The 12,643-nt window shown below is 30.7% G+C and overlaps 1 protein-coding gene across 2 annotated transcripts in view; it reads left to right on the plus strand.

The window, feature by feature from the left end:
- Positions 1-5,902: 5,902 nt before the first annotated feature.
- Positions 5,903-12,643, plus strand: part of LOC111640508 (KICSTOR complex protein ITFG2-like) — a 39,202-nt gene continuing 32,461 nt past the window's right edge. Inside the window, exons 1-3 of one of the 2 annotated variants that reach the window (XM_023386520.1) lie at positions 5,903-6,075; positions 8,474-8,585; positions 11,013-11,108. In XM_023386520.1, coding sequence (XP_023242288.1) covers positions 8,490-8,585; positions 11,013-11,108 — 192 coding nt within the window. In that variant the 5' untranslated portion in view covers positions 5,903-6,075; positions 8,474-8,489. Of the gene's footprint in view, positions 6,076-8,473; positions 8,586-11,012; positions 11,109-12,643 lie in introns of those variants that run through there. The other variant, XM_023386521.1, reaches the window with a different exon arrangement.

The following is a 12,643-nucleotide window of genomic DNA, read 5'->3' on the forward strand; positions in this document are numbered from 1 at the left end:
CTTGTAAGAAAGCTATGCAACTCGTTCTGAATATTTACATTTAAATCCAAATACTGTTGAATATAAAACTCCCCCATGTTCATATGGATTTTTCCCCCTCTAAATATACCATAGAATAAGCACCCAAAATCCTGTTTATTCATTATGAATCATCCTGTCAATACGATTTAATTATTTCTTTAAAGTTTTAAAGTTTAAATTAGGCAAATTAGAATAAATAAAACTCTTTTAACGTTAATTGTAATGTAAGAAATACCTATTTAAAATGGCTTAATATTAATTTTAATGTCAATATATTTTATAAAATATTTTTTCACATAGACATGCGAAAAAATTAATTATTTTCACATTTACGTCAAGAGAATTAATTTATTATTTAAAACTTTTTAAAATAATCTGTAATAATAGAGTTTCTCATAAATATTTTTTATGATTGTTATTTACCATATTATGTAAGGATGTATTATAATTGACTGTTATCTTTAATGTTGTTGAATCAAATAGATCAAAAATAAGAAATTCCTAAAATTTGGCATTATAATGCCTGTTTACGTCATTCTTTACATTCAAGTTTTAGGAATTCTTTATCTCTAAACGGAATTCTCAAACTGATATATCGTCTGAGAATTCTATGAATAGACAAAATTTAATGAGGAACTTTTTGAATGTAAATGACAATATTATTTTACCAAATTTTTTATTTTTGTTTTTGTAATAATTGTTTAAAATAAACGTTAAACTTTGTTTGGATTTTTAAATATCATTCTGATTCACCTCCTGGTCTTTCTACTATATCGAATTGTCTATTTTTACCTCAAAATAAGAATTTATCTTATCATTTTCCTGTTGATCATCGTCGTATTTTCTGCTTTCAACGTCTGTATAATAAAAATTTACATCGTTGTATTTATTTTATAATACACTATAATCGCCATATTTACTGTTTTTAATGGATGATTTTAATTCTTATTTTTATTAACTAATTTATCTCAAAAATATCATCTTCTGTGAAACATTCAGAATATTTTATTTTACTTCAAATTTTAAAAGTAAGATATATCATTGTTTTATTACGTAAGTTTTTTTTTTCTTCTTCATATAGCTTGACATTTTCTGCGATGAATGCCAATTGTACTTTATGTTTGTATGGATAATGCGAAACGTGGGCGATCTGCCGTGGGGGGATGCATCCTGTGAAGACTTTCTTCCCTGTTTGGGTGTTACAAATGTGAAGAAAACCTGGAAAACTCAACGTTGCCAGCACATTAGCGAGGCGAGAACCCCGAACTATGAGTGTTCAGTGGTTTCACTCGGCCACTGGTGGCACTTCATAATGAATCAATTCGGGAGAATCATTACGTTTCCTCTTCGTATAAACAATTTTAATAATAAAATACTTCACAATAAATTTTAAATTTACTAAATAAAAAAGTTATTCAATTATAATGTTGAGATTCTTCTATAAAAAGTTTTTTTGCATGTCCATGTAAAATATCTTTTTATTTCACAGGCTCATTTAAAATTTCTGTTAAACTGATTTCTTGTTAATTTTGAAAATTATCGAAATACATACATGTATTTGCAAATACAGGAATTTGAATATTATGGAATGGTTTTAAACATGAAAAATTTTTTTGAAAATTTAATAAGCCAGTCGCCTTTTTATCTTTTATTTTTTAAATCTGTGACAATTTTGAAATCTTTTCTGTAATTTTCAGGCTTATGATTTTCATTTCTTTTTCATTTTTACGCCCTGTGGACACTAATAGGACTCTTTTTTTAGCAAGCCCATTATGGGTTCGACCAAGCCCACAATGGGGCGACCAGGTGATGAGGGATGGAGCCCTTTCATTTTCATTGTATACGTTTTAAAAGAAAAATATTGACCTGTCTTTTCTGTTATTTAATAAGATATGCATCTTCTTGGACGCTGATTTGCGCCTCGTCACCGGGTTGTCCGTGTTTTCCAGGGTTTCATGACGTTTGTTACATCTGAAAAGAGGGCATTTTCCCATAAACTTCTCTCGGGAGGCATCCCTCATTGGCAGTTTATCTCTTAGACCTGTCTCTATCCCTATATCCTTTTAGAAGGAACTCACTCAATCCTTTCATCTGGTCTGCATATTCGACATTTATGAAAGAATTATTCTTTTATGATTATTTTTTTCTAAGTATCATTTTATGTACTACTATTTTTTTACACTTTTTAAAAATATTTTGTATTTTACATATTAAAAATTTTTTTAAATTAGAAATTGATATTATAATTATTTATATTCAGATAAATTTCCAAAAAAAGATTTATATAAGTTGATGTAAAAATATGTAGTTGACTGAATTTTAATTTAATTACATGCCAATCATAAATATAATAGAAAAATATAAAGTAATACGATACTTTTATATTTAAAATTAATACATTGCTTTTTTTATAAGACTGAAAGAATAAGACTTTATCAGTGACCGAGTGGATAACATCACTAAACACTAAAACTCCACCTGGCAAACGGACTGGCCACTGAGTTTCGGGTTTTCTTCCTTTTTGTAACACCTAAATGGGGTTCAGTTTCCCATAAAGTCTTCTGGGAGGCGCTCTTTTTGGCAAATCTCTCACGTTTAAAAGTAGACTAAATTGAAAGAATAAAATTTATTGCTACCTTTTCTGTTTCAACTTCTTCCCTTATCAAATTTTTATGCAGGATCGTTGCTTTTGATGATACTTCTCGTCTACGTGTTTGATCTTTCATCCATTATTCTTTCACTTTTTTTTCTCTGATATTTTCCTCTATCCACCCTTTCTCAGGTCTTCACTGTTTTCCGTCAGTTTGCATTGTCACAGCATCCCTTTCCACATGGTTTTTTCTTTTCCCTCCTCATGATATGACCTCAATCTTGCTTACTGCACTTCTAAACTGTCTGTCACCTCCTCTACTGTACCTCTTACAACTCTGTAAGCGCTGTATATAATTTAATTAATTTAAAATCGGATTACAGATTACAAATTAATTTAATACTTGAAATATACCGTTGTATGTAATTGGTAGGAAGTCTGTTAAACTCTTCGCTGACTGCGGATCTCCACTGTCAATATAACTAGAATTGGTTCTTGCTTACCCGGCGCCATGATTTATCTGTAAAAGCTTAAATAAAGATCAACATAATTTCTATGGTTCCAGACTTATGGGACATTCTATACATTATTACCCATATGAGTAGTAGGTATGAATTAAATTTTGCATTTAATTATGGAAGTTTTTAAATTTTAGTTTGGTTTTTCACCTTATACAGTAATGCCACATGGACGATCTGCTTTCCAGGTATTTTATGGAAACTGACCCCTATTTAGGTGTTTCTAACGCGAAGAAAACCCGGAAAATTCTGCATAGCCATCCCGTTGGCGAGGCGCGACCGTTGAAGACTTGATCGAATGCCTAAATGGACATAAAAATAAGGCACTCTGTTTTCCCAGGGCAGAAAAATTTAAATAAAACAATTATTAATTTTCCGGTAGAAAAGATTAGATTGGATTGATGGAAAAAGGCAACGCGACACTTGGGCGATTCGCAAAGGAGTGATCCTTCTCGAGATGACACCTCCTTGGCAAATTGCCCAAGTATTGCTTTGGACAGGATGATTTTCTATGAGAAACTGGCTCTTATTTATGCGTTAAGAAATACATGAAGAAAATTCGGAAGCTCCACGTGACTAATCTGTCGGCAAAGTGCAAACCCGCGAGCAATGTTTAGTCGTTTTATCCACTCGACAAGATAGAAACATCTTTGGTATGAAGTTATTCACTTTAAGTAATAGAGGTCTGGTGCGAATTCAAACTCCTTAAGTTTATGACAACTTGTGGCTCTTGTTGAGATTAGTACACCTGAACTCGTTAGTTGGTTCCGAGCTCACTCCTTTCCTTTAGATACACTTGTTTACCAGTTAGAAGATAATAACAGAGGAGGGATAGAAGTTGTAATGAAGTTATTATAGTAATATGAAAATTACATAAATTCTATTGCCTCTGGATTGACAGAAAAGGAACGTTAAACTGAAAGTTATTACATAAATAAATAAATTTGTTTGCACAACTGAAAAATTTTGTGGGTTTCTATGGAGTTTGAATCGGGGGATTCCACTGTATATTTTAGCTACTGTGTTTTTAATGATTTTTTTTAATCGTGTAAGGAAACTTAAAAAAATGTTTATGCAAGAAAACAAACACGAAAAATTCAGGCTTCTATCGTAGGATATTCTGTGGCACAGTATCTGATTAAATATAACAGAATTCGCAGAGGTCAATAGAAAAATTGGACTGTAAAATATGATAACATTGATAGATAACAAGAGATAATCAGATATGATTAGTTGTAGGAAAGGTTTTTTAGAAATTGAAAGGATTTCCATGTGCAGCAGGGATTGCTAGACATTAGACTAGTTTATTTGTATATGGCAACGCAAACATGGGCGATCTACCGATAGGCAATGCCTTCCGGGAGGATTTTTTAAATGAGAAACAAGCTGCTATTTAGATGTTACAAACCCGGAGGCTCACCAGTGACCAAACGATTCCGTTCCTTGAACACTTGGAATTCGGTCGTGGGTTTGCGCCTCGTGGAGTTTTCCGGGTTTTCTCCAAGTCTGTAACGCCTGAATAGGGGCCAGTTACCCTTAAAAAGACCTCTTGGAAGGCATCCCCATAGACAGATCGCCCAAGTGTTGCGTTGCCGTAACTTAATTAATAAACAAACAAACAAACCCGGAAATTTCACGTCACCAGCCCGTTGGTAATGCATGAACCCACGACCAGTGTTCAGTGGTTTTATCTATTCGGCTTTTGATAGTCGCTAGACGTTAGAAAATGGGAAATGACGATGGGCCGGTATTTTATCATGCGTAATCTACCAGATATTTGGAAACAAAAATTCGTAATGCTCAGTGGCGGATCCAGAAGTACTCAAAGGAGAGGCAGCCGAAAAAATATTTGAATTAGTAACACTTGCGCCACGACTGTATTGCGGTATGATAAACCATATTTGCCATCATAATGTTTTTAAAAACAGCATTTTGAAGTTCGAACGAATAAATTAAAATTTTTTTTTTTTTTTGTGAGTCAATGGGAAGGGCTTAGGTTCCTGTAGTCCTCCCCTTGTATCTCCCTTGTATATATGCTGTATATTACTTTACTAAATGAAAATAAATATGGATTAACAGTCAAACTTTGGGTTTCGAACTTAATTCGTTCGTAAAAGTTGTTCGAAAACCGAAACAAATTTTTCCGTAAGAAGCAATATAAAATTGATTAAACCATTCCCGACCCCCGAAATAAAGCTTTTCTTTTTGTTTGACTATAAAATCGATTTATAATTTTAGAGAAAAATATATCTTTTTGTAAAAATGAAGTTACATAACAAAATTTTTATTTAGGAAAATTGTTTAGGATTTTTTTTTATTTCCTAAGTTAAATGAACATTAAAATATCGTAAAGTACGTTTTCTTTTCTCCCTTTTCAATTCTTTCCATCCCGTGGGCACTAAGATGGCATTTTTTCAGGAAGCCCATTATGAATTCGGCCAGGTCCACAATAGGGCGGCCGGGTGGTTGGTCCAGGCCACCTTCCGAAAAATTCCTGGGGATTTTCGACCCGTCCAGATTCGATCTCGGATCCCCCAGAGCAGTAGGATGCTTAGCTGTTCGGTTCGACCCTAGCTGTTCGGTCGCCGTAAAGTAAGCTTATTAGCAGGATTCCATATAGCGGAAAATTTAGCTCCCCGTGGGGAAAAGTATGGGTTAATATCCACACTTTTCCCTACAAGTACAGAAGGGAATTTGCAGATAATTTATGAAATAAAAAAAATCCTGTTTTTTTCATTTTAAATAAAATCAGAGGAAATACTTCATATAAAATTGTAAAAATTCACTCAATTTGATTTATGATGGAATAATGTAGATATTTCAGGATTTACAGTACATGGATTTTGGTAGATTTCTTTCGAGGCGTAGCACGAGAATAGAGGGGAGAATATGCTAGCCTCAAACCGGATTTTGAGGCGAAGATCGAGTGGCAACATTGCTCGTTAGGTTTGTATAATTGTAATTCGTGTATTATTTTATTTTTTTATCTTACCCGTTAGTTGTAGTCTAAACATTTTGAGTGATTCTTACATGCTATGCTAATTATTTCTAAAAGAGAATATTTGCTATAGGGAATAATAAAAGAGAAATAGAATCCAAATGATATAAATCACATCTTTAACTATACGTGGATATAATTGGTGAATACGTGCAGTGTAATCTTTACACGTGGAATACACAGACAAAAACAATGGACGTAAATACATAGGTGGGGTTGCTAAAGAACCCCAAATGAAGAAATAAAATAAAATAAAATATATATAAAAGTATAAAAACATAAATAGCAACTAATTAAAACTACACATTTACAGATTTAAACATTACTTTGTCAACAGAAAATACACAAAAGTGTTATGAAATAGGCTGTGTTCAGCAGACTTAACAGTTCCAGAGCTGTTGAGTACTTTTCTGCTGAATGCCCTTTACTGTAGCGATGTTTTGGAACATGTGAGGCATTTTGTTGTCACATTTGGTAACATCTTTCATTTATGCTATGGCCGTGTTTGTTAATGCAGCAAGAGTGTAGCGAAATGATGCCACGAGCAGCGTTGGCCATTTAGAAATGGGTTTCAGAGTGTTCGCTGTAAAGTGTTTCTTGAGCGCTGCATAAAAAGACACGCCCTACCTATTGCTACCTGAAACTGACCAATGATGGCTGCTTTTTGTTCCAATGCATATATCACTTATTCAGCAGATGTAACTGTAACAACTAACAATTGAAACATCTTTTCTCAGTTACAACTGTTGACTCTGCTGAATGTAGCCAATTACACACAGTGCTTCTACTAATAATTTTAAAAACTACTGGAGTAATGCTGAACCCCATTAAGTATTCTAGGGCTAAACATTAAATATGAATTAAATGATGCCAGTTCAATGTTTAAATACAATGTAAGTTCAGTCATTTTCAAAACAGCTTATTTCACAGTACTAAACACTGTCCATTCTAAAAATTAACAGTTTCATATGATGATGATGATAAGTAAATGCATATCTATGAATTGAGTCTGCAAAATATTTTGAAATTTTATCTTTAAGATATTTTGACAATTCAAGAGGACATATAACCTCTTAGAGATTGTCAAAGAACACAGTAGAGAATTTTATGGATCTTGTAGGATTTAAAAGAGATTTTAAATCCTACAAGATCAAGATACAAGATCAAGATATAAATTTGATCTATGATCTTAAAATGATCATAGATCAAATTTACATTTTTTGTGTTAATAGTGCATTCAAATATAAATAAGTAATTTTGAAAAATGATCTCAAGTTTTCTTATGTGATATATAAATATCAAAAAGTTTCAACTTTATTTATGTAAGTGAATTTGAAAAAAAAATTCTTTATTCAAGGAACTATTTTTTACTGTCCAGTGGAAAAATTGGCTTTTTATTAAGATTTTTTAAGTTTTTTCCCATAACTATTATAATGAAATTTTTAATTCAATTTCTCATCTCAAAATGTATTTGGAACATGATGGAAAATAGTAGCAAGTCAAGAATGTAAGGAATATGATTGGTCATTGAAAGGTATTAAAAAATTTATTTAAAGATAAAAAAGTAAAATTATTAAAATTTAAAAAGTTCTTGTATATTTAATGAGAACTTTTAAGACAAGAAATACATTTGTTTATAAAATAAAAGAAAGTGTTAGCACAGTATAAATTAAATTTATGCTATATTTTTTTAATTAAAGAATAAATAGTAAGTTTTAATTAAACTTTAAAATGCAGACCTACATATAAATATTACATATATTTTATTAAACAAGTTTGTTTATAAATCAATTTTCAAAAGTAAAACAAAAAATTGTCTTGCACACAATCCTTTGTGCTCTCTTTCTGACTATAATTGTCTTAAACTGATGATATACATTAACAGATTCCTAAATATTTGTTGATACTAGAAGATATTAGTGGTAATATCTTCTAGTAGTAATAAATATGTAGAAATCTGTTAATCATCCATTTGTTCCAATTGCATTTAATCGTCCAAATCATCCATGATATGTAAAAGAAAGTTAATAACTTCCAAATAATCATTTAATGAGAGGCTAAATGGGAGACAGATAACAGAAACACCTGACAAAATCTGGCATTTGAGGTGTGAACTTGCACTATCTGTAATATTAAACAAATACTGTACAGAATCTAGATTAAAACAAATTGGAAGTTTCAGACAAATTTTTAATGGTAATGAAATGGTGCAAAATATATATTAAATAAAATAGATTAAGAAATTTATGATAAGAAATTTTTGGATTATTCTTTGTGGATAGTTTTTTTATTTTATTATTTACAGTTTTATTTAAAATATTTACATTTTATTTTTTAATATTTTAGAATTATAAAAGAAATAATGAGAGCTGTGTCTTTTGTGGAAAAAGTTGAATTTAATTTTCCTGGAAATATTTGTAAAAATGCCATTGTTCTTGGAGATGTTGATAATGATGATGTAAGAAACTTTCTATTATATATGTTTTAATAATATAAAACTTTTTTTTGTATAGAAATATATATGTAATGAAATGCACTTCTGCCATTATGACCATCAACAAACAGATTGGGACATAGCATTGGAAAAAAATGTTTGTGGGAACCATTCTGTTTCAAAACTTAAAAGAATGTTCTTTGTTTTATTTATTGTTTAGTGTTTATACTTTTTAATGTTAATTAATTTTATTTGGCCAGTTTTCTTAGTTAATAAATTAGGTTTTTTTTCCTGAGAAGATTGTCAATTATATTATCCATGATAATATATATAAATATGTTAATATTATATATATGTTACTGTGAAAGACCGAAATTAGAGAATTTCGATATTCTCCAGTGAATGTCGACACACACAAAATATGTCGGTGAAGGACCGAATACCTTTGGATATATTATTATACATTCAAACAATCACCGATGTATGTCGACAAGCCCAAATAAGCTTTGGTGGAAGTCGAAACGACACCTGAGAAGCCGATGTCAACAGAGAGGCGACAATCTGTTACCAAATTCTTTGCTGTTTCCTTCTGCTCAAATTGGTGATACCATACAAATACAAGTCTCTGATGTCGATCGTGGCCGTATAGATGCCCAAAATGTGTTGGTGGTTGTTGTTGGAATAGAAGACTCCGACTTCTATAAATTAGTAAACAAAAATGGTACCCTCAAGTAGCTATATACACATAATCAGTTTGTAATTTGTAAAGAAAAGTTACTTTCCATAGATGAGATTTCTTCTCAAGAAATATTGCTGAGAGAAGCAGCTGTAGCTAATTCAAAAAGTGAAGGGCAAGGCTATACATTCTGTCATTGCAAAAAGAAGTGTTCCACAAATAAATGCAGTTGTAAAAGCAAGGGACTCTTGTGCAATTCAAAGTGCCATAACAGTTTAAATTGTTGCAATAAATAAGATTGTATAACGATAATCACATAATTTATGTATAAGTTTATTATTGTATTATTTTCTTTAATGATTAAGAATGTACTGTTTGTTTTAGGTTCAACAGTTTATTTACATGTGCTGTTACTTAAGCTTTCTCCTATTTTGACATATTAAAAAGTTGCATTTTTGTCTTAACGTAATAAAAATATTTTTATTCAACATTCACCATCAGTGCATACTGAATGTCAGCATTTGCCTGTGTAAGTGAGAAATAATGATATTTAGCAAATATTTCGTACATACATGAAATGACTGTGTGAATGCTGACATTCACCAGATATTGGTCATTCACAGTAACATATATAAATAAACCAAAGCAAGAGACGAATGGTCTTTTGAAATTTAATTTGAAGATTTGCGTTCATCAGGTGAATGATTGTTTTCAAAAATTCATTCTAGCATCTTATGTGCTAATATTCAACACTAAATGTTTAACACATATATACTAAAGATGGCTTGTAAAGGCTGAAAACATTTTGAAATTTTTAAAATATCAAGTGAAGATTAAGGTTTGATTCTTTTTTATGGATTCTTTCAGTTTTGATTGAAGCAATACAGAGCAAGTAAAACAACTGATTCTTGTTGATAGATGTGCCTCTTTTCATAAATTTTCTAAGTGGTCAGGATTAAGTGTTGCAATATTGACTCTATTATTCACAAATATTTTTCTTTTTGGATAATATCTTTATTTAAGATGAATGTTTAGTTATATTTCTATATATTTATATGGCTTTACAATGTTTGATATACTAATATCTTTGCATTGGATGCTGAAACAATTTTTCTTTTTTATTGTAATAAATGGATATGTATTTAAATAAATTACTCAAACAATCCTTTAGTGGAATGACAAAATTTTCATAAGGGTGAACTAGCCATCGTAGTTACTTGGCTGAATTAATCAATGTGCCTTTAACACTGGATGAAGTTTAAAGAACACTGTCCACTGGAAAGTGGAATTACTTTCCAGATTCCATTTCACTCTCCTCATCTGAAGACAACCAGTTAACCTGATTAAAACATTAGCTGTTATCAGTTCTATAAAAAAACAGTATGATTTCGAATAGCAAATTATTCCATGTTATGATTATAGTCTAAACAAGCTTCTGATAATTTCTATCTGTTTGATTTCTGTGTTCTTAACACTTTATAACAGATGTAGTACTGAAGTTTAGAATGTTATCGAAATCTAGAATTAATCTGAAAGACGGATAGATCTTTTTGTGATGAAGGCATAAAATGAAATAATGAATCCAATGCATTTGCACAGAATGAAGATGTGTTAATAAATAAAAAAGCTTTAAAAATCATGTCACATAATTTATTATTCTTTTCTTGAAAAGTTCTGGTTAAATTTGATAATTTTCTTTTTAAATGAAAATTTTGTGTGAAAATAGAATAATATGATATTTATAGTATAAAAATAAAATTATTTTGTTTTATTAGAACAATGAATTAGTAGTTGGTAATATAAATGGTGAACTTGCAGTATTTCGGTATCAACAACCTACACCTTGGGCTACAAGTCATGACTTGGGCATGGTAAGTTTAAATATGAATTAATAATTTTAAATAATTTCAGATATGTCATACATAAAATATAGTTAGAAGTATTTACTTTGCAATACTACCCTTCTTATACTTGATTATTTGATTCACAAATGTATTGATTATTTATCATATGATTTTAGAATTTTGTAATGTATATTTTACATGCATGGTGCATAGTAAAGCTTGACATGTGTGAGTAACGTGCAACATACAAAATACAGTACACAAGAAAATAGATACACCTGTTATAAATAAACACAAGAGAAATGAGTGAGAACACATGAATGAATATATAAGAAATACACATTTTATTTTCTATGCTTAACGTTCACATTAGCATTTCAAGCTTTCTATTCACACTATTGAAGTGCAGGGTATCCTTTTTTACTAAATCAGTCATGCTCTACAATTTTTTAATTGATTTTTTATTTTCGATATGTTGCTTATTTTTAAGATAAAAGTGTTAACTTCCAAATTTACTTCCAGGGATGCTGCAATCAGTGTCATCTTGTAGTAAATAATCACTTTATTAATAATTTTCTGTAGTAAAAGAGAAAACTGATATCTGATTAATTGGTTGAAAGAAAACATTATTCCAATGATAAAATGTTTGACATTGATTACTTGAAGTTTATTTTATGCATTCTTTTGTAATATACTTTTGTTCTTATAATACTATTTTCTATTGTAATTTCTTCTAGTTTTGAGATTTTTGTTACTTTAATAAAAATTTTCAGTTATTACAAATTTTTAACAATCAGAATAAAAGGTTTTTGAGGACTTTAAAATTGAAACTTCAGTCATATAGATTTTTTAAAATTACTCTTTATGTAGAAATATAAAATTGTAAAGAAAAAGTTACTACCAAAAACTATCTGAAGAACAGCTTGATAAGGTCAAAATGCATTTTAGAAAAGTGAAGTTTCATGTCTCAGTGTCAGGTCCACCAGTGAATGAGTGGATAAAACTACAGTAGAACATTGATTATTTGAATATTGATCAACCAAAATGTCAATTAACCAAAAGCTTTCCAGTCAGCAAATTTAAATTTCCGCTAGTGCTGTGGCGCTGCAATCTTTGGCTATGTCTTGGGCTACTCCAATATTATTTTTGTTGTTGTGTGTGTTTTAGCTGGCAGCACTGGCACAACCATGAGAGAATACTTATGGACATGCCAGAATTGGAATGAATTTCAACATGGGATAGTTTAATATATTTTTTTGTACATAATCAGTTATCCGAAAAATCGATTTTCCGAACAACCCCAGTCCCCAATTGATTCAGATAATCGATGCTCTACTGTACTGAACATTGGTAGGTGGTCACAGGTTTTTCCCTCATCAATAGACTGGCCATATGGAGTTTTTCTGGTTCTGTTTGTGTATCTATAACCTAAATAGGGGTCAGTTTCTTATAAAAGTCCTTGTGGGGAGGCATCATTTCAATCATCCATGCCATATCTCACCAAACCTAAAGTAAATGTCTCAGTGCCAAACCAATTTTAGCTGGTTGATCAGTCAACTAAG

This window comes from Centruroides sculpturatus, unplaced genomic scaffold, assembly GCF_000671375.1.
Source record: "Centruroides sculpturatus isolate CEXI.00-Female unplaced genomic scaffold, Cexi_2.0 scaffold1233, whole genome shotgun sequence".
Classification (NCBI taxonomy): Eukaryota; Metazoa; Arthropoda; class Arachnida; order Scorpiones; family Buthidae; genus Centruroides; species Centruroides sculpturatus.